Source organism: Aythya marila (assembly GCF_965140915.1).
Source record: "Aythya marila genome assembly, chromosome: 17".
Taxonomy (NCBI): Eukaryota; Metazoa; Chordata; class Aves; order Anseriformes; family Anatidae; genus Aythya; species Aythya marila.
Genome location: NC_139058.1, coordinates 13,826,987 through 13,853,288, shown reverse-complemented (window position 1 = coordinate 13,853,288; position 26,302 = coordinate 13,826,987). Strand labels below are relative to the sequence as shown.

The window sequence follows — 26,302 nt, the reverse complement described above, 5'->3', positions numbered from 1 at the left end:
CAGGTAAATCCAAAAGTTGTCTTAATTTCTAAAAATGCAGTCAATTCATAAAGTTTGCCAATGATACAGAGGCCTAAATCTAAGACTGCACAACACAGAAAAAAGAGATATTCTTAACACAAAACTGATGGTTAATTTCTGATTGATGGTTAATTTCCGATTCCAAAAAGAAAGCAAATCAATTGCTTTCTTTTCTTTAAAAACAAACAAAAAAATCCAAACCAATCCCTTCAGTTTAAATCACAGTTTGTAAAAACTGACCTTTTAATAGCCTCAGCTTTCTCAAACATGAATCTTTTTCAGTTTGAATCAAAACATGTTCATAACTTACCTGGCACCATTACTACTTCACACAATACAGCATGTGCGACTGTAATGTACGGACAGGACAGACTTCACACAACTGCTTGGGTAATGTACAAAAAGTATTTTGGAAATGCAAACCAATCCACATTCACATCAATTCAAAGAGAAATCAAAACCAGTAGATCACATAATTATTACAATGGTCCCAGATATAAAGTTAATATCACTCAGAATAAATATCTGGTGTGGCGACTCACTAGACTTTTCAGTGACAAATGTACTATCAGTGAAAAAATAACTAAAACACCTGAATGAAACATAAGTTCTTTTCCATATATCTCCATATTTTGGGCATAACTTTATATCATATCACTTAAAGAGGTAAGCAAAATATTGAACCAAGTATTTAACATATTAACATTAAAAAATTGTTATTTTTGTGTACAGACATTAATGTTAGGATCCAATCCAACACAGTGGAAGGAAGCATATATTTTAATAGCTTAAGTAACATTTTTTTATAGTTTTACAAATAAGTGTATATATTTATATACACTTATATAAGTGTATAAGTGTATATATTTTTAGGTTCAGTTTCAGATCGTACTTAAATCTCAGTTAAACCCTGGATTACCAGCAGCCCTTCCTTCTCCCCTCCCTCATTTCCACCCATTTTGCACCAGATAGCTTAGATACAAGGCTATGGAAAGAGATGCTTACACCTGCTGATTCAACAGGAAATCTGCTAACTTTCCAAAATCAGAACAGCAAACTGAACAAATTCGTCTTGCAGCTGCACAATCATAATAAGGCAAGCTGTGACAGAGGGCATGCATAAAGACACAGATGGAGTCTAACACTGTCTGCCACCTGAAACAAGCTGATTTGTCTTCTGCTCCCTCTTCAAGGAGCAACTTCTGCACCTTACACCTGAACAGCCAAAAAAGGAAGTTATTTTATCAGTTTCAAAAGAGGATGATTCTGGAAGAGAAATACCTAATTTTAGACCTTATTTAATTTCAAGTGTATATGTGCTAGAAGGGTTCAGTGATTAAAAAAATACAGCAGCAGTGGATGCATACGGAGGTGCAACACTAAGCTCTTTTACAGCACTTTTGCAGTAAAGAGGTCAATTTCTGAAGCAGTTTTTCCTATAGGGGTTGTGGCAACAGACACAGGAGGCCTCAGAGTCACAATTTAGTCTTTGCATCTAAATCTCAAATTGAGTCTTTCCTAGCTACTTAACGCAACTCTGAGATTTCTTCCTATTGCCTAATTATATTTAAGCAATTAGCAGTAGATATTAGGTTCCAAATCCAATTGGATTTACAGCCTGAACCTCTAGAGGAAAAAAAGATCTTGGACTCTTGTCATACAAGTTGCGCTCTCCACTGGAAACAAAGGACATGCTGTTTGTAACAATGGGTCCTTTGTTTCCTTTGTTTTTAGATCCCACCTTAATGATTTGTCCTTCTTTAAATGGCAGCTCTTCTTCTGCAGCATCAGGATTTGGGGACATTGTCAGCGGATCATAGTCAAAGAGTGCAACAAATATTCGAGTAGAAATATCTTCTGTGCCAGGATCTGTTTCTGATTCTTCATAAAAATCTGGAGAAAGATGGTCATGACCACCATAGCCATCTATGAAAGTAAATTCAGAAAAGAGCAATTCAGTAATTTGGCCTCATTTTTTCAACTATTTCATTTAATATTTGAAAAGTGTTTGGTGTTTCAGTGAAAACATAAAGCATGTCCTATCAAGTTTGGCATTTCTTTTTTTTTTAATTAGCAAGTTGTAATTTTTTAAGCAGTTTCAGTCTGCATGCACTGAACGTGGTGTTGATCTACACCACACTGACATTTACATAGGTGAATATAGCTTAGATAAGAAAGCAACTTTTGTTAGGTTTACTATAGTTTGCTATAAATTAGTGTAGCATGTTAAGAGTGACATAATGATGATTTTGATAGGCGTTAACATTACTGCAAAAATAACCATGCTTTGGATCCACCTGTTTTCCCGCACAGCTGCTTCTGCTCTTCATGGACACAAGAAAGCACATCCCAGCTGTGTTGACATACCATGTTTTAGGTATGAGGTTTAAAACATGGTTATAACCTCTTCTCTCCAGACGGGTAAGGAGAAATATATTTCGGTAGTGTTAGTTGCGTCAGGGATGGAACTACACTACTATTTTGCTTAAACAAAGTCAATAGTTAACATTGACAGCAATGCCCCAAACCCACCTGAACACTATAAAATATGATAAAATCCAGGAGCAAAGGTTAGCTGTGACTGCATTTAATTATACACTCATTAGGAAGGATCATCCGTGAACATCACAACACTTGACACTATACTGTTCTCAGGCCACTGCAGGGTACCAAATCAATTAGGACTTAAAAAATAAGAATGAACATGTTGTCTCATAGCTTTCAGACATTTCAAGTTACCTGGAGAAGGCATATAGTCCCTGATTCAACAACGTATTTGAGAATGGACTTCAGTAAAACTGAATTAGTAAACTAGGCCAAAATGGCTAACACTAAGTGACACTAAGTTGACAGGTTTCAAATGCTTTTAATTTTGTTTTGAAAGAGCATGTAGCAGTACTTTCTCCAAAAAACTTGCTCTTTCAAGACACATGAAGCTGAAGACCCAAAAGCACGCAAAATCACAAGCCACTTCAATAAAAATTATTTTCAAAGTCCCACTAACTTGAATGGAAGTCAGATACTTTTGTTCTTTGCTGAATCAATACCTATCATCCAGTTTGCACAACCTTTCACACAGATAAATTGAGCTACATTATGAACTACAATGAAAATGTAATTTACCTATATCATTTTTTTTCCAGTCACATTAATACAAGTTTTACTGTAATCATCTCTTATAACGAGTACCTTTGTTGGTAATCATTGAAATATTTAATATGTAGTATTTCAGAAAAAAAAAAACACACACTTCTTTTAGCTTCAATTACAGATTTCATTCAACATTTGACATGTTTAAACTACCAGAAAAAAAATAAAACTCAGAGGGTCACAGCTTTAAGGAAACAGCTACTGACTCTTGGGTCCAAAGTGCAAGAAAGAATGTGAGTAGGGAAAAATGCAGAACAGCAAAAGGGCAGGGAAAAATTCCAGCCAAGAAGCTTTATGCAGGCACAAAGCACAGAAAGGGTGTGTGAAAGAAGTGCACATATGGGACAGAAAGCAATGGGACACACAGTGTGGGATTCTTCTCTATTCTGTTCTCCTCTCATAGTCATGTTGCGGTCTTTATGTGGTTTATACTCAGGCCCACCAGGCAACATAAAACAGGTGGTTGAAGGGGTGGGATATTTTGATTGTTAATTTTTAAATTAAAAATACCAATGTTTGCATCTGACTTCAACTGTGATTAATAGGAGTTAGGTGCAAATATGAATTATGGCCATATGTATCCCAGTTAAAAGCACTAACCTGTAATAATCTGACTCATGACAGTGAAGTTTGCTTCACTGAATGAGAACACAAATAGTCTCTTTATTCTCTCATTAGCCACTTATTCTCTTATGAGCTATATATCATACACATATATAATTGTGTATGTAAAATCTTAAATCTTTGGCTGCAGCCAGCCAGATTCCCAACTGATGTCAATTTCCTGTAGTTGCATTGAACTCACTAGCTATACACTGATTTATACAAGTTGGTGATCTGGTTGTAAGTCAGATATGTTTGCTTTGAAACCCAGCATTAATTTATAATTTACTTAACTTTCAGGGTCCATTTACTTCATTTCAAAAATCAGGAAAAAAAAAAAAAAAAAAGAAAAAAAAAAAGAGAAAAAAAAAAGGAGTGATCACACACTGGAACAGGCTCCCCAGTGAAGTAGTCACTGCACCAAGCCTGTCTGAATTTAAGAAGTGATTGGACTGTGAACTTAGTCACATGGTCTGAACTTTTGGGTAGACCTGTGTGGTGCCAGGAGTTGGACTTGATGATCCTTATGGGTCCCTTCCAACTCGGGATATTCTATGATTTTAAGTGTTTCCTAGATCTATATATGGCCTTGGCTGCTTTTATGGGTTAAGTGTTAGACACTTTAATTCACTATGTTATGAACTATGAAAACTGAATTGTTGATCATGTAATGATTTCTATGTTGATGAAGCAGCAAATACTATCAGTAGTGGGTATAATTACCTTACTCGTGTAATACAAGTTTGCTATTATTATGTAATTTTTCCTAAAACTATGAATATTTTTTGTCTTCACCAAGGGACAAAGCCAAAGACCTGTGTGATTAATGAAAAGACCCTGAATCATCGTTTAACCCAAGCTGCAAATCAGATTAATGTTTGGTAACAGATTCCTATTATTGAACACATAAATCACATTGTGATTTACCAGCTACTGTTTGACCCTGTCCAATCTATATGAATCTAGTGAAAATGTGCTCATTTTGATGAATGGTTGTTCAGGTATATACAGTAAATATTGACTGGCGTTAGTAGCAGCGTAGCTTCACAGAGGTTCATGCAATGCAGTGTGCTCAGACTCTATTGAGTATGCAAAGGTGGCTGCACAGCAGTTTCAGGACAGAGGACTAAGGGCTGTTGTCCCTTACAGCTGAGCTGGAGAGACTTACCTGACAGCAGACAGGACTTAAGAGCTAGTTCCCCTGGCATTCTGCATTGCATGCAATGTTGTCATACATAACCGCACTTGTTAACACGCAGCTCTAAAACGTGTCTGTCATAAAGGATGAATAATGTTCGGCATACCGTATCTATATTCAGAGGCCATGGTACGCTGCTGAGGCCATTTCTTGTGTCCACCAATGCTGCGATAATAAGCTTCTTCTTTTACAGGTGAAATATTTCCCTCACTACCTGACCGAGACCAACCGCCTTCACTGTTACTGTCCATTGTAATTTCTACGAAGAAAAAGGGAATGATCTATTAAAACATATTGTATAGTCGCCTTTGCGGAGGCTCCTGCGGGCACATTTTGACTACCTTCTTTACTAACTTGCATATAGTAGGAAGGCTAAACACTGTGTAAGCTTTGCCAGATGTCTCAGCCTCTAGAAATCCTCCTTCAGCAGGGAAATGTGCATCTCCTTTTCTAAAGCATCTATCTTTTATTTATTTATTTTTTTAATTCACACTGTAAATATTATTTGTTAGATCTTTGGACAGGAATCATCTGTTATTATGAGGTTTAAATAATCCAACCTGACAGATCTGCAAGGAGATCTGCAACAGTATACTAACCCTAAGTATTTATAGCTTAATGGAGAAAATACTTCAAAGAATTTCCTATTTTAAATTCTGGAACATTTGGAGAAAGATTTGATCTTTGGAATCCTGACAACATTAGATTGTTAAAGGTCTTTCCTTCTAATTTAATTTGCCAATGCTGCTTTGAAAACTTCCCATCATTAGTGAAGCCGAGTAACTTAGCAAATACTCCAGGCATACATGTAAAGGAATAAGCCAGTGCCAAGAAATTTGGAATCCACATTTGTGAGCTGTATACTGAGGCCAACAACAGTTTCACATATTTAAGCCATCTAAAGTTTTACGTATTATAATGACAGACCCACCATAATTTCATTCTTCCAAAACCCTACTTGCAGCCATTATTCATGGGAAACTTCTCTGTTAGTTGGGGTTCTGAAGTTGCTTCAAGTTTATTCACCACTCAACTACATGCTTTTGTGTGCCATATTTTTAACTCACTTTTTTTATCTGACCTGCTGAGATATTTCATGTCTTCTAGATTATTTTTTCCCAGCAAGTTTCCAGGAAGCAACTTTTGTGCAGAGTTTTATCTAGTGTTTATATTAGCTTCATTTATCCTCAAAGTGATTTACTATGGTATGATGCTGAAAGTGAGAAATAATGCATATCTATCTTTCAGCAATTTTAATCACTAGTCTTTCAGTCAGAAATTAGGACTCTTGAAATTGAAGGCAGATCTGGCCTTCCAACAGCTTCCCAGCATTTTTTTTTAATTATTATTATTATTGTTATTTGTTGTTAGATACTGTTCATAATGCTCTGTAGTTTGCTTGTTATCAACATTAGACAATGTTGTAATTTATTCCAAATGGAATCCCAAAGGGCATCTGTGGATTGTACATAACTCAAAATACACTAATTCATGAAGTTGCACTGAAAGAAATAAAATCTGTGATTTTAGTTTGATTGTTAATCTGCTTGACTGATTATAAGAAACTAATTACTTTATCCGATTCCTAAACTGTTGCTATTGAACTGCTGAACAAAAGAGTCATTACTTGGTGGGATCCGTACCCTAACTTTGTTGACAGAAAGTGAGTTCTGATAAATTTAATCACCTCCATTATTTTTTAATTACAATCAAAATTAAAGGAAACCCAAAGGAATAATTAAAAACAAACAAACAAAACCTGTCTGCTTTCTTGCTATTTATAAATAAATAAAATAAAATAAATTTACACATAATATAAAAGAATGAATTTAGACACAAAACTTGGTTTAAGTAGTCCAAACATAAGCCAGGAATCTTTATTCCTGAGAAAAACAGGCTGCTTTCAGACTAGGAAAAAAAAAAAAAAAAGGATGCGACAATCTAACAACCTTAACACCATTATCTGAATGCTGTTTGGTTCAGCTAACAATAACCCATCAACAGAAGCACAGGAGCCTCCCTGGAGTTGAATCTTCCCCATACCATTTTCATACCAGTGTAATTCCATTGATATCTGAGGATTATCCTCATTTACAGCAGGATGTGGGAAGAGAATCAGGCTTCTGAACAGCTATGCTATACTGCAAATGCTAAGAAAGTTTCATGCATTACAGCTCTGCATGTATTGTGATCTACAGTTTCTTTCATTAATAATTACTATACACCACATATAAATATAATTGTGTCCACTAGGGGGATTTTGCTTTTAATAGACAGTACACTTCAGTACTGGCATTTTAGTGTGACCCACAAAAAGGGAAAAATATTTAAGATTTAAAAGTAAAAGCATTCCTTTATGATCAGTCTCTTTCCTTCTGATAATACCCATTTGTGATGTCACTCATCCACATAAATGTCAGGTGAGAACATCCTGACACTGCTTCAGGCTCCTCCTGATGTCCCTGAGGCTCATCCTCATGAAGTCCAGGTTAGGGACATAAACCTAACTGGTTTTACATCTTCATGGAGTAATGTTCTGCTAATGGCTCACCAAATTCTTTCTGCATTTGTTTTGCATGTGTTTGCTAATTTTTCAGCATGCATGTTCCTTATTTATCAGTCTAGAGTGCAAGTTTTAACAAATATGCATTTTTCCATAATGTCTTGATTCCATTATCTTTTCTGCACTACTTTTTGGATTTTCTGGTATACATCAGCATACGTTTTAAGTCATAAGTAAACCAGAATAGGGATGAAATATCAAATCTAGTAAATATATGCAAATTCTACTAACTTGTTGCATTTAACAGCTTTCATTTTTTTTTTTTTTTCATGCTAAATTCCAAAAAGTAGTCAAGAAAATGGAAAGTGAATGCAAAATAATGGTTGATGAATGGGAAGATGGATGGATGAATGAATGGTTGAATGAGTACATTTATTTTACTGATCATATGCCTGCCTGCATAGTAATTTGTTTTGGTAAGATTTGATAGTATCTAACCTTAACCAAGCTTAGAAAAGTTCCAATACCCATTAAATTCAATAAAAACCATCCCGGTGATGTTGATGTCTATTGATTCAGCCCCCTGAGAACCCAGTATGCTTACATTTAGCTCTTATTTAGATGGAGATGTTTTTAGTTCAATTTCATCTCATTTAAGTAACTAAGAGAAACCACAGCTCAAGACAAGTGTCCATTGTAAGGACCACCTTCCCAACTCTGAGGCTGCAAACAACAGAAATTCACCAATCTGTCCAACTAACCAATGGAAGGGACCAACATTGGTCGAGACCTTTGTGGCACTGCACTGCCATGAGAGGACCTTCGCCCTGCATGCTCCGCCCTTTCAGGCCGTCCTGCAGATGATGGATTACCTAAAAGCTAAAAAACAACAACAGAAAAAACAGGTTTGTAAGTTACATGCATGGTAACATTGTGGTTATATGGTTGGACATTGATCAGGTCAATCGCATTTGGAAGCATAAGCTCTAAAGGCAACTAAACTTAGTTTTTAACTGAAAGGTTAGCTGAAAACTAAATACTGTTGCCTGGCAAACCTGCAAAAGAAAAAATGGTTCCCTGATTTATGGCAGAGATTTTGCAACCAGCAGTCACATATTGGAACAAAAAGAAAAGAAAAGAATAATTTTGGAAACATTCTTTTGCCTTTGTCGTTGCTGCTATGACGTTATAATCTCCTGAAGAGTAGTGCAACCGGTTATGAGAGCTGACGATATCAGGCTACACTGAAAAGGCAAGCATATCTTTGTTTTCAGCTATATAGCTTTGTCCAGTTTGCAGCATGTGAACAAGGGTATATCCTTCTGTCTTTGAGCACACTGCTTTTCTATAATGGCCTTCAACTCTTAAAGCCTTTTAGAGGTTATTGAAACACGTAGAAGGGAATGTAGACACACTTCATCTCACACCACATCTGTCTCTTTCTGTTCACTTGCAGAAAACGTTGCTATTTTAATCACTAAATGGTATTATTTTAATGCTTTCCAGAGTTCATCATGCAGCCATTGAAATTAACACAGCTTGTGCACTAATTTCAATGGGAGAAAATTTTAAGGATCCTTTCAGATTAAACTGCTGGGCTAGAAGAGCAGGCAGCTGATTTCTACTGTTAGAAAAAAAAACAAACACATTTGATTTGAGATCTCCACTCTGGATTGTGTAGACTGAGAGGGTAAAGAACTTGTTTGGTCTTTTGGGAGCAGGGAAACCTATGGATGCATCTGTCAAAGCATGGAGACTCTGCTATAGACTAATGGACAGAAATGCAATTAGGCAAGATCACACAGAGGCATCCTTGAAAGATATGGAACAGCCCTGGCTCTCCCTTTCGAAGAAGCTGTTTGCCTGCATTCTCATGCAGAGATGCAGTCTGCAACTTCAAAGGCAAGAAGAGATGATCTAAAAAGGAAGGCGAAGTAGTGACAGTGCAGAGAGAAGGCAGAAAATGGAAATATGATGAAACCTGTGACTCCCCAAATCTGGGTCATGTTCACACTGGGGAGAATCTTGATTCTTGTCCAGAGATGGTTCATGATAAAGAGCATATCCTAAAAATTCTGAGAGTGAAATGAACAAAAACAACATGATGAAATGGATTCCTTGAGATATTTAAAATAATAATTACTGATGAAATATTTTTCCAATTAAAATGCAGCTTTTTTTTTTTTTCCTTTTTTTTTTTTTTTTTTTTTTTTTAAGCAACATTTAGATGGGCAAAATAAATAAAGACAATATTTTGGAAAATCATAGTTCAGCTAACCCTTAATTAAAATTTAGATTCAGTTGTCCTTTAATAAAAGCAGCCATTATTGTATTTTTTTTTTTCTGTGGGAAAATCATTGTAAAGCAAATTAAACTGATTTCAGCATGATAAAAGAGATGACCATAAAGCAAAATGCGGAATAATAAAGAAAACTGAATGGGGAGAAAAAAAAGGGTTGGGGGAAATGCAGCAGATAGGTCCAAAGGATGGACTCTAAAAATTAACTCAGAAAAAAAAGAAAAACAGAAAAAAAGTAGCAAGAGAAAGAAAACAGACTGATTTGGCAAGCAGATGTTAGAAGGAAGATTTATTTCACACACCAGAGAGTCTTCTGCATCTCTGTGGGATGGCTTTGCAAGTGGACCAGCGGCCCTAGAGTCAGCCATTTTTAAGTCGGTCTTCCAGCCTCCCTGAACTTCTTCATTAGACAAATTATCTGTTCTATTACATCTCTGAGCCTCATACTTTTTCTCATAACTGGGCTTGACCTGTTCATTCCTGGGCTCTTCAAAGGAAGGACCCAAGTCACCAAAATCTTCTTCAATGCTGATTTGTCTTGTTAAGGTTTTCCTGCGAGCAAGCAAGGGCCTCATGCTTTTCCTGCAGGAACAGTTAGCAGTCTCTGCACAACAGCTAGATGCAACATTGGCAGAAACTGAATCACAAGCATATCTGAAAGTAAAACGAGATTCTTCTTCTTCACTTCCACAGTCTAGTCCACTGTCTGGGCTTCTCGATAAAGATCGGCTATATTTACATCCTTTGTCGTCTCCAGCAAAATCCTCCATGCCTGAAATTCTGTGCTTGGCTGCATACCAGAAGTTGTGCTGCTGGTCTTGATTGTAGGGCCTAGGTGGTCTAGAGTCTCTAGCTATTTTGGGATTCTTTTTATAGGGCATACCTAAACCCTGCTTGTATAGCAGTTCAGTGTATTCACCATCCTCTTCAGCTACTTCTGGAATACTGAAAAGCTTTTTACTGTGATGTATCTGTTGTGAAAAGTCAGGCTGTTCCAAAAAAGTGGCTTCAGTGGTCTTATTCTTATCGCACTCCTTAAGATTATGTAATGTTAAAAACCAGACAGGGAACAAATAGCGTGTGACAAAAATAAAATGGGAGGGAAAAGGGAGAAGAAAAAAAAAATAAAGACAGAATTAGTTTTAGAGCAATGGCAAACATAAGACATGCAGCTTATTTAGTGAAAAAGATGTCATGCTTTGAATGAGTATCTGTGAAAAATAAATACATGATTAAGAAGTTGCTGGGTGTCAGATACAACGTGAGAGGTCAGTACAAACAACTGAGTGATGCTCTAACAAGAATAAACCCATGCATTTAAAACAAAGCAATAGAAGCTGCATACAGGTTCCAGCATGGTGAATGAGAATGACATTAAAACATAGCACTAATGTTTAGTACTTTCCTTGCCCCATGCCAAATTGCAATTTAATTTTTCTTTGTAACCCGTACCCTTATCTGAGAATGAAAAGTCTGTTATAACAAGCTGTCTTGCTTTGCATCTGTGAAAGTACCGTATATATATGAGTAGCAAATATTCCTACATCTCCTGCCAGAGGAGAAACATTTTGCAAACATCATTAAAGAAGCTCTAGTTTCCTTTGTCAAACTGTAATATATATATATATGTATGTATGTATGTATGTATGTATAAATAAATATAAATAAAATTCCCAATTTTAAAGCTTGGCTTCCACAGAAAGAATCCTGAGAAGCAAGCTGCTCTCTGATGTCTCTTGGTTTGCACTGTCATCATATCTCCCAAAATAATCTTGTACCTGCTTGTTAAAACGAATATTTGAGAATCAGCCTATTAGTAGAAGTAAGTGAAAGTCTCTGTTTATATCAGATGTACGTAAAAACTGTCCCAGCCTGAATAAAATAAGCATTCTGATCATGATAGATATATATAATAGGGAATAACAATCTCCCAATTAAGCAAGTATATATCCACATACAAAACATTTTCTTGTTATTTTGGAGAGAAAACTACAGCTGAAAGTGCATGTTTGGAATACCTTCAGATGCAAGAGGAACAGGAATCTGTTTCCATTATGGAAAATTCATTAAATGTGTTTTTCATTTTTTTTGTTTGCTACTGCTGTTGCAAAGTGAGACTGGATCTAGTGAAAGAGGGGGAAATTATGAAACACTTTGGGATCAGAATGTGACCTGCATTTTGTATCAAAAAGCTTATCAACACGGTGGGCAATAGTCTACACATGAGACTCTGACATCCATGAGTCCTTCCCCAGGAAGTACTCACAATAAATTCTACTAAAACTGAAAATCAACCATACCCTCCACATACACTAATACATCAAGAAAAGCATGCCTGCAAACTTTAACACGTCTAAAATGATTTACTACACCAAATAAGGGTCTGGATCACCTATTTAGATATCAAAATTGGCAACACTATTGTAAAACCAAGAAGTAGACATAATTTCTGATGCATAAAGAACAAGAACAGTCTAGGGAGAATTCACTTTTCCCCCAGACGAATGGGACAGAAGCAGCATGCAGAAGGATTTCAGTTTGAACCTTTATGATAGCAGAAGAATTGAAACACTGATTATTTTTCTTTTGAAAAAAGTACCTGTCTTATTCCAGACAGTATCAGATTAAAAGGGCTGAATTTACAGTACACAAAGGCAGTTACAACAACAGTTAGAATTCTTCTATACATAAGAACATAGCATTTTTTTATGCTTTACCAGCATACTGGAAGAAAAATACACCTGTGGTTTCCCTTATCATTCAAGTTATCCAACTAGCTACAAAAACACAATTTAGTGCAATCAACAGACACATGAAAAGCAATTACAATTTATACATACAAGTATGAGAAACATATATTCTGTATTGGATAAGTTCAACATTCTGCAAATAATTAATTGTTGTCTTCCATGATAAATACTCCTCTTGTGATTAAGCAGTATTGCTGATAGATATTTCCTACTGTCTCTGACAAGTGATTATTAGGTGATTCTTTAATAATCAGAGCACAAGGATTTCTGATAATACATTTATCAAACAGAGTTCACCCAAATCCCCTTCTTACAAGTGTGCTTTAAAGCCAGAGGAAGAGATGGCACTGCACTGAAAACAGGAAAAAATTCCTTAGACTTGAAAAGCCAAAATTTTTTTTGCTATATGTTTGTATGTTTATATAAACCTTTTTGCCCAGAAACAACTCATGGTCTGGGTAGCACATGCAGTATATTGTCATATAAATATGGGAAAAGACCCCCGATATAGATCAGAAATTGCAACTTCCACAATTACATATATTACATATAGGAAAATAGTCAACTAGCTAAAAGATTAGCTATCCAACTATAGAAGAAATAAAGGAGAAAAAAAAAAAAAAAAAAAAAAAAAAAAAAAAAAAAGATGTCAAACCAAATATGTTAAAGATAGCCTCGACATCATAAAAACAATTTTTGCCCTAGTTCTAGTTTTATACAACAGTGTTAGTTTTAATTGTATGCAAAATCCCTAAGTGTCTAAAAGAAATGGTTTGAAGGAAGAATAAAAAGACAGAGGTATTTTTAAGGTTTCTCTGCAGTCATGCTTACCTTAAGTGCATTGTGTGAAGTCACACTGACTCGTCGTCTTCCTCCATCCTCCAGCTGCATTTCCGAGTACAGCTCTTCTTCATCTTCCTCCATAATATCGGACAAATCAGAACCTCTGCTGCTCTCCGTATGGTACTCTTCACCATGGCAATAGTGAGGCTAATCAGCAGGGTGAGGGAGAAAAAACTTTACCGAGTGACATTAAAAATGTTTGTATACCACCAAGAAGGACTAAAAGCATTTCCTAGGTTTGAATTTCAAGCTAATACTACATATAAATTACATAATGCAGCTTGCTCCTCTGTTTTAGCAGACAGATCATATATAAAACTTTTTGCCCATTTATGCTCCCAATTCAAGAAATCCAATCTCAATCTCACAGGTGACCCAAAAAAGAATGTCTGCATTCAGAGCACCAAATCTAGTTTTAGTCTTGATCAAACTCACATAATTTAAAGAGGTCCTTCATGCATCAGTAGACTTGCTGACCGCATTGTAAAAGCCCTAGGATAATTCACATATCTTCTGTTCTTCACAGCTTTTTGTTGCAACACATTATAATTTAAAAGTGATCAGCACTTAATTATTGCAGTACGTTACCATCATTATATGATACAGCTAGCTGATGGATTCTGAAGTTTTCATTCGTGCAAACACTGTAGGAACAGACTGCTATGATCTTAATGTGTTTTTGTTTGTTTGTTTGTTTGTTTGTTTTTAAACCAATTCAATATTTCAAGTTCTTATTAACTTTCAGTTAGTTGGAAGACAAAGAGGACAAAGTATGTCTTACTGAATTGCTATTGTTAAATAGGAGTGGCCTTGGTTAAACTTTTAAGCCAGAACATTACATTTAACAAACCAGATCATAAACCAAACTCATTGTACATGTTGTAACTGAACTAAACTCACTGCACATTTTGTAAGCACAGCATGATTAGATATATTAAAAAAAATGGGAACCACTGTACATGAAGATTGAATCAAATCCTGAAGCTGCATATTAAGGAACATTTGAAGTTTGGAGTAATGCTTATAAGTGCTTGAGCTTCTGTAGCGAACTGAACCAAAATTCCAGAAAGTCTCAAAATTGGTACAAAAATAATGAAGGCCATTGCTTTGACCCTTCAAGAAGGGAGGTCAGACGTTTGGCTAATAAGATTCTTCAACCATGTCAAGACATAATAAAATATATCTTTGCTAGGATTTACAACTCTTTTAAAAGTAATGTAAGAAATTCATGTTTGTTTCCAGCAGGATCAGACTAAAAGCTGCACAGGTGTGGAAAAACTCTTTTGGCAACATCTCTCTATTCCTTACAGCATGCAAAGTATGTATGTATGTTGCTGATTTTCTGCTAATTAGGATTACAGGTCTTTTATGTCACACAGAAATCCTTCCCCCTTCCCTTTTTTTTTCCTCACGGAATGCTTTCATATGCAAGAGTAATGCATGATACAGAAGCTTAGAGCCCAAATGTGACATTTGAGTCACATTTCTGTTCCATTTTTTTCTGTTTCCAGTGCTTAAGACCACTGCTTGGGATAACAACCTATAGATGCATGGTGCCAAGCATTCAGTTCCCATAAAACAGCATAATGCTCCAGTAAGAGGACATTTACCTAACTACCCACAGTTTTACCAGTATGACTACAATAATCAGTCGATACCCTGAATAGCCTGCTGAGCTTCACAAAAATACTTGTTTCATACCAGACAACTGACACAAGAAAAATACCAGGCTACTTACTTGCTTTCCAAGTTCTGACCCTTTCAGAAAATCATCAACTGAAGCCCCCCTCCTTTTGACATTAGGAGAATCATAGCCATCTTCCTCATCATCCGAGTTAGCATACTGGGCTGCATTGCTCCTTTCACTAAAAACACTTCTTCTCTCCATCTATCAAAGCAACAAAAAATGGAAAATTGTGAAGACTTGATCCTGCAACCAATGGAGAAATGGCAAATATAAGACATGAGTACTCAAGAACACAACATTTAAATATACTTGTGGCTTAAAACAATGTTAGTTTTCCTGACTCTAACCTTTTAGGAGCCTGCAGGAGTTTTTTGGTTGTATTATCACTCTCACTCTAAGAATGTTTTCATGTGACCATTAACACAGCTGCTAGCTTTCTTCCCTCTACCACTGTTAATCTTAAAATTCTCAGCATTCTACAGTCAGAGGCTGCTAATGAAGACTTTAATTTCCCCCTTGGCTGAGGATTAGCAGAAGACCTAGTCACTCATTTCAGCATTTTTTAGCTCAGCACAAAAAAAAAAAAAAAAAAAAAAAAAAAAAAAAAAAAAGCTATAGAATGAGACTTTATCCTCTTCCTCTACTCACAGGTGACTCTTACCCCTCAGCTTCTGAATGCTGCTGCCTACTCCCATGACAAGGCCTCCTGAGTGTGCCATCTAACAGGCTGGATAGATGTCAGGGAGAGGACACTCAGCAGCCTACTGCAAAGGGAGAATTGCTACTACTGGAGATCAAACATAACAAATATCACTGGTGGAATTTGATTTAAGGTAGAGTGAATCCATCTGTAAATTTCTGTCCAGATCCCTGGACATTTCGAGCAACACTAAAATTAATGTAAATAAGCATGGTTCAGAGCATATGCTATGTCAGCAACTTTCAAAAACAGAAAAAGCATTTCAGTTCTCTTTCTCTGTTTGTTATATCAACTTTCATTTGAGTGCCAAAGAAACTGTCTTTACTCCATTACATTTATCCCAGTTTGCTTTCCTTATAAAGAAAGGGGAGAAATACACACAGAGATTATTGACCCAGAATTATCTAGCTTCTCAAAACTGGTATCATCACCTACTGGCTCAATTCTGTTCTGAAACAGAGATAATCAATACTGGCAGGCTGTTAAAACCTGCATAAATGTCAAAGTAATTGGAATTATTCTGGAGATACAATGGGAGACCAAAGACTCCATATATCAACTCATGACAGACATATGAAGGACAAAGAGAATTTATGAAAACTGACACCAGATCTTATCTTGAAGCAAGTAACTAGCAGTTATGAGCTGTGATGAGAAAATAACTGCCCAGAGACCTTTTCTTTTTTTTTTTTTCTTCTTTTTTTTCAGAAGTAAGGTGCTCTGCATTTTCCAAAAACATTTCTAGTGATCAAAGGTTGATCAGTGCTTTTTATAGTTATGAGCGTATTTGTGAAAGATGCCGCAGAATTTTATCACACTGTTTCTTCTTAAACCACTGACCTTCAGTGTTTGGGAATTTATTAGCTGCTCAGTCAGGTGTATACTACAAAGTTTTTTGATAGTAAGTGCTACAATGAATAAAGCAATCCCTATAAGCAGCAAGAAAAATTTTGCCTTTACCCTATTGCTCTCTGCAACTCGTTGTGCAGCTTCTCTTGCCATGGCTTTTGCAACCGTATTTGGGACAGGTGTGCCTTGAGGTTGAGGGAGTATTCGGTTAGGTGATGGAGACCTCCTCCCCTGAAGAGGGCTGTGAAAGTTAGGGAGAGGTGGCTCAAGTGTGTGCCCATGAACAGGGGATGCCGAACGAGTCTGCTCCCATGACTCATCCATTTTTAAATGTGGATCTAAATGTTCTTCTTTGGTTTCTGGGGCTCCGGCACTTGCTAATGGCTTAGATTTGGGAGCAGTTCTGGGGTGAGGGGTTGGAGGCACCAGTAGGTCTGATGGAATGGCAGCAACAGTAGAGTCCACTGATTCCCCTTGTGCAGAGAGTGTTCGAACAGTAACTTCTTTTGCTTCCAGATTTCTTAGTCTCATTAACTCCACAAGTGTGTTCTCTGCTGTTGGAAAGATCACCTCCGCCACCTGGGTACACAAAAAAGCAACTTACTAGCATGAAGACATCTATTTCCCTCCCCTCATCACTCCCCTCAATGACACTGAAGTACAGCCTTCAAGGTCTTAACATGGAGTCAATTATTGCCAATACAGATTGAGCTTCGAGAGCTCACATTAGGTCTCCACACCAATTAGCACCAGTTGTCTTTAATCCTTTCAAATAATTTGTCCAAAAGATGAAGTGTGTATAAAAAGGGAGCTAGTGATCAAGTTAAGCACAAACAAAAGAACAGGTTCTACTGAAACGCAGGAAAACCCTGCACATATCCAAGTGCCATCACACATTTATTGCTGCCTTTACCTGTCAGTGGAAATTCACCTTACGTAGATGGTACCTGCAACACTGGAAGAACTCACCCGTTGACCTTTTACATAAACACCATAGCCTGTGACATTGGCACCATGGGAGGTCCCTGTTGCAGTCAGAGTTGGTGGTTTCCAGGACACCTGTACAGTTGCTGGAGTGGACCCGGCCCGGACAGTAACATCTTGAGGTGGAGCTGGGGGACCTAAAGACAGGCAAGATTGGTCACCTTTGAGCATTAGATCAGAGTTTGTACATCAGCTGATAATACTTGTGAGTTGGAAACTACTGATCTCAAAGCACTTATTTTTTCAAGAAGACGAAATATTCTTACTGCAGTTACAGTGTAGAAACAGAAGCACACACTCAGCAGATCATGGAGCTATAAACTGACCCTCAGCCTACAGCCATTAACTAAGTTATATTTACAAGACAGTCTGTACTTGCACCTTGCTCAGGAACAATTTTTATCCCTTCAGGCTGCATAACTACTACTTGCTCTGAATGCAGAAGATGTGAAAAGGAAAATGTGGGGAGAAAAGTGCCTAGGAGTGGCTGAATGAAATTTTTTTAATGAAAAACTGCTGCAAGTGACAGCAAGTGACTTTTTGGAATATATCTTTGCACTGAATGCATATGGCATACTCAGAAATCACTTTTAAATTCTGTCTCATGACCATCAGTGACTCCAAGCCAAGATTTGCAGGTCAGAAAGCACTTCGGCACTAAGGTGAGCTGTGGACTGCGAGCCAGAACCATAACCTTTTCTATCAGCAGCATGTTGATGTAATGGGAAACTGGACTCAAAGACTCCTCTGCACTGAAAAAAAATATGCCTGCTAACCTTTTAAGGCATTTACAGTACGTTTCGGTAATAGCACACCAAGTACATCCTTAATTAAAAGGCATTATTAACCTACTATAAATAGCACTACTTTGGACAGAAACCAAAGTAAAAACATCACAGAGATTATTAGTTCATGAATATTTCAGGCATCCTGTTCTGTTAATTTAACAGTCAAACACTGAGAAGTGTTTCATGCTAAAACATTTCAGATGCAGGTTTCAGCTGCAGCTATCTCTGGGTGATAGCTGGGAGATGATAAACCTTAGTTGCTGTGAGTTTGCTTTTGCCACTGAACTAAGCACCAACAATTTTTGTTCATTTACCAAGAGAGAAAGCTACAAATACTACAACTGTGTGCATTCATTGCTACCAAACAGATCATGACACAAGCATTAATATCAAACAAGCCTCAGCTTCTAGATAAAACCATCAGTGCATTTCAGTAGTTTTTTTTTCACTGAGTTTCATCCTTTGCCATGGATCCAAATCCTTCCGCAGGGATTTGCATGGAAACACAATTCTGGTCATATTCAGGACACTACATTTTTTTTTGCCTGTACCATTAGTTGCACCTACAGTGTATTTTTAACTAGCAAGGCCAAAGCACATAAACTGATCTAATACTATTATTTCCCAAGACAAAGATTTTGATTTAGGGTTCAATTTCATCTTCGCTATTTTATTTACAGCCGGCATGCCCAACATACAGAAGAGTTCCTCAGTTTACAGGAGAGAATGTATATGATCTAGTCCAGGATCTCATATCTGACAATGACATTCATCTGCTCCCACAGTAGAAGGCACCTTCCTCCCTTTTCTCCCTCTCTTGCCCTCACACCTCCCAAAAAAATCAATATCCAGGGAGTCTCTCTCTACTTTTGTAGGCTGTAACAGAGATTGGTTTAATAAACTGTAATGCTTCTCAACAGAGAATAATTCATTGTTGCTTTATCATGCTTTAGCAACTAGAGGGTGATGCAGCATGTTAAGCAGTTAGCCTGAAAAAACCTCACTCATTTAATAAATTTAAGCCACCATCTAAGGCAGTATATCCCAGATTATGCAGAACATATACCTAGTTTAAAATGCCCTTCTATTAGCAAATGCTACAATAGCACCACCACTTAACCCACTGAAATGATTTAAAATAAAATAGTAAATGCCTGAACTGAGGACATTTTTACTGAGCCTATAAATAAGCAGCATCAAAAGCAGTAGACATACAAGCTTAATTCCCTCTCTAAATTCAACCATCTTGCATGTCTCCTTACATATAAGTCTTGCAAGGCAAGGAAGAGACCAGAACTAATTTATCCCCCTTCGTTGGAATCAAATCCCAGCAAAGTCAATTAACCCATTGCACAATACATGTTGTTGGAATTTTAGTCACCAGGAGTCACTTGTGCTTTACTGTCCCTGCTTCAGAGGCATTCAGTGCTCTGAAAGTCTAACTATATAAGGAGGCTTCTACTTGTCCTTGATTAGATGAATCTATAAGAAGAGATGTCCGAAATTTTCAGGTATTGCAATATATCCCCAAAATTATGACATTACCCTTTAAATGTACTACATTATTTCATCTCTAGTTTTCAATGCTACATCACTGTTCTTAAATAGTGGGAAAAGACTAATAACGCTTTACAACATTTCTAATGTAAAAGTAAGTTGGGGGAAAAAAATCCCTTTCTTTCCAAAACATGACCAATTTGTTACCTTTAACAATTCATATTATACTTCTGATCACAACCACACAACCAAAACATATTTGAATCCCCTTAAATCACTGCATAATCCGCTATGCTATCCATAATGCTTTTCATTACAGAAGAGAGTTGGGTCATCCCTGTAAAAAGTGCATTCAGACACACAAACAACATACAAATAATATTCTAGAAGTAATAACTGTTTATTTCCAGCACTGTCCACACCAACAAAAATAAATAATTACCAGAACTAGTATAACTAGACTAATTAAAAACAATTTGAGATTATTCTGATAAAAACACATTTAGCATGTGATCCATAATGGAGATAAACATGTCTTTCCCTAGTTTATCTCTCCAGAATGTACCCAGGAACCAGGAGGAGAATAAAGCAGGAGAGGAATTAATTATAGATACTGTAAAGCAATCTAATAATCTGCAGTCTTCCCAAGAATGTGACAGTGATTACAGTATAAAGCTAAAGGTTCGGTTAATTTATTTAGAATTTTTCAGAGAAATTTAACTGCAGAGTTTTGGGGTAGGAAGAAAAATATCAAACCTGCTGGCAATGTAGAAAATTCCACAAAGGCTTCCTTTTTTTCTCGTTGTTCTAGGGGAAGCTGCCAGGGCATCTGATGGGGCTTTGCCATGACCTTCACCTTGTAAGCCATATTGGGTTTCAAATTAAAAAAATGGTACTTGTAGCTAGCAGCCTTGACAATGTCAAATTCTTCTTCATTAAGAAAGATGACATGGCTGTAGTTACTATTTGTAGGGAGCCAGGACAGCTCAGCAGAAATCTGGGTTATGTTGTCCACTTTAAGATTAGAGGGGGCTACAATTACGTCCTTCCCAACTAACAAACTGCACTGCAGTTCGTCTGAGTTACCCTTGTTTGTAATGCTCTGAACTGATATTCGGTATGTACAAGTAGAAATGTTAAGCTTTTCTATAAGGGCTTTCGTTCTGCTTCCCAAGGCTATGTTCATCCGTACTTCTTTGTCAACCAGAACATTATAGCTGCTAATGGTTCCCCATCCGGGTGGCACTACCGGTGGCTCCCAGCCCACAATAACACTTTTGGCTAGTTGTTTAATAAGGGTGATTTTTCTAGGATAAGGCACAATGTCTTCTCCAATTTCATCGATGTTCACATCCAGAGTCCCTGCGCCATTGCTGATTATGCTAGAGTCTATGTGACTTGGACTTATCTCTAGGATGTCTCCTTCTAAAGTAGAACCCGAATGGTTGATAAAATTCTGATCTTGTTCACTGCTTAACGTGCTTGATAAACGCGTCTCATTGTCTTGAACAAAATCCACAAAATTTGAAGGGACTAGTCCTCTCTGTCCATCTAGGAGTTCCCCTGGTGAGAGAGAATAATGTCATTAAAGTCCTCAAAGTGCAAATGCACTCCTGCACATTAATGCTTTGCAATAAGTAGATAAGGAAGAAGATACAGATGAAAGCTATACATAAACAGCATTCACAGTTAGAGAAAGTAAGGTTTCAGTGTAGCAAAAAAAAAAAAAAAAAAAAACAAACCACAAGAGAACTCACAGTAAGTTTTCTTGTCACCTTAAATCTTATCTTTCAAGTAGGAAAAGCTGACAATATAAAATACCTTATAATTAGCTATGCCTGCAAGGAGTGGCTTTGCCAGTGAAGAAACTCTGTTAATTAACACAAAGATGATAGGGGTAATTTTAGCAATTGATTTTGTAGTAGATGAAGGAAAGCACACAGAGTGTGTTTAACACTGATTTGAATCTGCATCGTTTAGCATGAATTTACAGATTAAAAAAAATAAATACCTTCATAAAACCCATCTTCATCCATATCTCCATACACATAAAGGTACTTTCCGGCCGTAAGGGGGAGCTCTGCTTCTGGATTTTCATTTGGTCCATCGAAAGGGTTGTAACTGCAAAGGAGTAGAGATGAAAAATATGCGTGTTCATTTACAACCACCACATACCTGAATACTAATCAGAAGAAGGTATACACTTCTAAGGGTGCATTAGATAATAAGTCATCGGTTTGCTGTTTCTGATTACCTTCTGAAACATATTTTGAATGGAGTCTAGGTGAGTTTGTTGTACTGCCTCTATGAACTGTATTGCCAACAAACTGCCATGAAACACAACATATTCACTTAAACACTATACACTTAAAACCACATCCTTTTCCAGAGAGAATCTACTCACATTTTTTTCACTTAGATCTCTTTGAATACTCTGGCCTAAATCTTTATTAAAAAAAAAAAAAAATAAAAAAATAATTAAGGAGATCTCACTTGGGACATCTCTTCCAATCCCCATCTTCTGTTTGTTTTATATGACGGTCTTTTACACAAGTTATTAAATTTCAACAGAGACAAATTAAATAGAGACAAAAACAGTAAGCTACAGCTAAAGCAAGCTACTCATAGACAAAACTTGTTATAAGTGTTTAAATCCATATTAATCTCGAAGCGTGAATGCAGCTTATGAGTTAACTACAGGCAGATAATCATTCTTTGCTGTAAGGTGTTGTAGAAAACAGGCCTGGCCAGGAGACTGAAATGTCATTTGGCACAAGCAGTGTATTAGTGCTTATAAGAGCATCCACATGTTATAATCATTCTAGTAATCTTGAATAAATATTAGAATCTGTTTAAAATCATCCTGAAATATAAAACTATAAGACAGCAGAATTGCTGATGACAGTAGATGCAGTGATACGGTTATCCTCAGGATGCAAATGCTCCCAAGGATAACTGCATTTTCTCAGAATTGAAGTGTATGGAAATGGCAGTGTTTTGCAGCCTTGGCAAACAGGAAAGGGGGCTGCTATCTACAGCAGTCTCAAGCTTGGTTTACAGTGAAAATAACTATTTTCTGGTTTTGTAGTCTTATGCTATTAGAAGCAAGTGAACATCAAATACTAAGGAATTCAGCTGACCAATTATTTATTACCTGCCAGCTTTGGGCTATATCCCCTGAAAAGCCTAGTTTGTCTAAATCTAACAGACAATCATCTTTGCATGCTGCAAGGCACTCTGCTCCCTCCTTTGTGCTGTAGAAGTAGACTCACAGCCCAAAGGAAGCAGGGACATAGCTCTGTTAACCTACCTCCCAAAAGCGAAACAAAGTCATGTTGAATATTACAACTATGTATTATATGTGCAATGAGCTGGTTTTGTTACCTATAACGGGCAATACAAAGATGGACTTTCCCAGAATATCTCTGCTTTGAGGTATTGGAATTCTGATCATTATCCATCTGTAAAGAAAACAAAAGAAAACAAAACAAAGATTTCTAAAAGATGCATGCACCATTTTTATATCAGACAATATAAATCTGACAGAGAATGTGCAACATTAAAAAAAAATGAAATTCTAATATAGAACAGAATTAGGCACTTTTGCATAGTAGGTCTTAGGCTATGAAGGAATTGCAATTCAGATTCTAGCATGGCATAGAAATTGAGCTATTTCTTGATATATTCCAAAGATTCAGATGATGTTTCTGAGTCTGGATATTGATTTTCCTCAAAAGCTTGCAAAATCAACCCAAATGTGGATTGGTTCTTTGTCATTTGGTAAGTAGAGATGCATGAAGACGTCATGTCCACTCACTTTCATGTTGCTGACTGAAGTTACTTAACCATACTAGCCTCTGACCATCTCACCCTCCTGACAAAGCTTTTAGTGAAGTCTTTATTAAAATACAAGAAAGTCAGTTACTCCAGAGTGACCTATCATAGGTGATATGTCTAGTGTTTCATAATACAGCTATGTAATTATATAGACAACCTAAAATGATACTCTACTATTTTAATTAGAAAACTATCATAGCACCATGATACTCGTAGCTAAATACTTGAGACAAATGATGAGTTTCTGAGCTGGTGTGAGTGTCAGTTTCCACATAGCTGGAAACAATGAATATCACATAAAATATAGCCCCCTTTCCAATCCAATCCAATCTGCAGCAGCAGCAACTGCTGAATTCCACACTTTCTATTATCTGAAATCACATTCCATCGACCTGCTGGACAATCACCTCCCTTGACCTGTTGGCCACTCCTCTGTTGATGCAGCCCAGGATGCAGTTGGCCTTCTGGGATGCAAGCATGCACTGCCAGCTCACGTCAAGTTTTCATCCACATTTCCTTATGATTTTATTAACACACTCTCCTTTGGGTCTGAATACTTCTAAAAAAGAATGGAACTTAATTTCTGTGTGCTTGCATAAGGTAAGTATGTATCACATAATTACACTCAAGGCAGCACACAAAGAACAATTCTGCAAAAGAGGGCTTGACATTCTCAGTGAGAGATAACTCAAAAACAATAAAAAAAAATGAATTAAATTTGACACGCATGTCTTCTGTTCCTTGCTGTTAGTTCTGCTTCCCTAAATCTCGTTGCTAAGCTGCTGTTTCTGGTTTGACTACTTCGGGCTGCTTTTTCTGTGGCCTCTACAAAAAGAAGTGAATGTTCCACATTTCATGGTGGTAAGGACACATAATATATTTATTTGTGGATAATCCATAGTAACAACTATGGAATTTCTACTGTACTAAAATCTAATATGTTGTTGAATATCCTACACCATACTCAGTCTTGCAATCCATTTAAAAACATTTGGATTTTATCAATTTTCAGAGGTTCAGTAGCAATGAACATAAAATAGTAGAGAATATTCACACAGTTTCAATTTATTTACTTCTGTAAAGATAAAAATGGGAGTCTGGACTGTAAGCTGAGGGTACAAAGTAAAGATAATTTCTTCTGTTTGCCCACATATAACAGGCATATAATATTTAATATATAATATTATACCTTTCTATAAAGCTTTCAAAATGTGTCCTATACCTTCTTATATTTAAAATTTTCCCTAAATATCAACAACCAACTTGTCACATTGTCTTCGTAAAGTTCTTAGGAGTTTCCCACTGGCTTTCTACAAGAATTCTACTAAAATCTAGAAAACCTTTTTAAGAAGGACCTCTCAAAAGTACAATTAAATACAAGTTGGAAAGTTGAATAGTGTAAGAGCTTAGAGTAAATGCTCCAAATTAGTTTAGAAGAGTGTTTAGAAACTGCTTCTAGCAGGTGGTATGAGCCTAGTTGTGGTGAGAAAAGTAACACATCATGAAAACCAGGCAAAGAACAAGTACTGCAAAATAAGCCACTTCTCAAGCCTAAAGCACACTTGCCTTGACAGGGCACTGGTCAGAATTGCTCTTTTACATGTAGATACCAAGGCTGTATCAAAGTCACACATTTTGGTAGATACAATAATAATAATAAACCTGTGTAACAGACATACACCAAAACAGACACAGACAGAAGTACTGACCTGCACCTTTTAAGCACACAAGTAATGCAGAACTCTGAATGCAAGGATGAGATTTTCATAGAAGCCTAAGGGTCTCACACATGCATTTGTCATACCATGTAACTAGCATATCAACTAAGACTTTGAAAAGTTCAGTGAAATTCCCACTGGTCACATTCACAATTTGTCTCAGACAATGAGAATATTCTTGTCTTTTCAAAGGAGATGGATGATCCCACATCAGTCCCTGGAGAAGAGATCCTGGCCCCATAACACACATTTCCAGTAACAAACTTCAAAAGACTCACATCTGAATCAAATCTGCATCTTGGGGTACCAGATCTTGACTTGGACAAGAATGTAGGTTTGACAGACAATTGCTCTGGTTTGTCTCCAGATATTTGAAGAGGTCGTATAAATTCTGAAATCACAGAATGGCTTCCAGAAGGACTTTCATGACCTGGCAGTGAAGAAAACACATAAAAGAGTAAATAACTGCTTTCAAGAGAAACATTTCCAACTAATAACAAGAAGAGAGTTATTTTCTCCTCCTTTTAGAAATCATTCTAGAAAAACACTAGGGTAGGTAGAGTGAAGACAAGAAAAGTAGCTAAGCCTACTACTTCACAGCCTTTTGACAGATTACATAAGTCAACATTATGTAGTGGAACATCATGTAGATAGTGAGGCTATTTTAATTCAAAAAAATAAAAGTTAAAGCTTTCCATAATGCAAAGAATTCTGTTTTAGTTCTGAGCACCTTGATATCTTCGGAGAAGTAAAGTAATTTGCCATGTCGTTGAACATGTTCAGGACTAGAAAGCTACTGTTGGAACCCCTCTATTTCTTTTGGTGACCCTCTCATATTCTGGAAAATAAAATCAAGTTGTGCAACTATCTTCAAA

General features: G+C 36.7%; 1 protein-coding gene across 9 annotated transcripts in view; it reads right to left on the bottom strand.

Annotated features, from left to right (window-relative positions):
- RIMBP2 (RIMS binding protein 2) overlaps positions 1–26,302 on the bottom strand; it is a 78,675-nt gene that overhangs the window by 11,321 nt on the left and 41,052 nt on the right. For 3 of the 9 annotated variants that reach the window (XM_082774310.1, XM_082774311.1, XM_082774313.1), the window contains 12 exons: positions 25,706–25,857; positions 23,257–23,333; positions 21,884–21,993; positions 20,629–21,435; positions 17,573–17,724; positions 16,715–17,182; positions 15,106–15,255; positions 13,356–13,514; positions 10,077–10,808; positions 8,237–8,354; positions 5,079–5,231; positions 1,763–1,947 (listed from right to left, as the gene is read on the bottom strand). In XM_082774310.1, coding sequence (XP_082630436.1) covers positions 1,763–1,947; positions 5,079–5,231; positions 8,237–8,354; positions 10,077–10,808; positions 13,356–13,514; positions 15,106–15,255; positions 16,715–17,182; positions 17,573–17,724; positions 20,629–21,435; positions 21,884–21,993; positions 23,257–23,333; positions 25,706–25,857 — 3,263 coding nt within the window. The remainder of the gene's footprint in view (positions 1–1,762; positions 1,948–5,078; positions 5,232–8,236; positions 8,355–10,076; positions 10,809–13,355; positions 13,515–15,105; positions 15,256–16,714; positions 17,183–17,572; positions 17,725–20,628; positions 21,436–21,883; positions 21,994–23,256; positions 23,334–25,705; positions 25,858–26,302) is intronic. The other 6 variants (XM_082774316.1, XM_082774317.1, XM_082774318.1 and 3 more) reach the window with 3 other exon arrangements.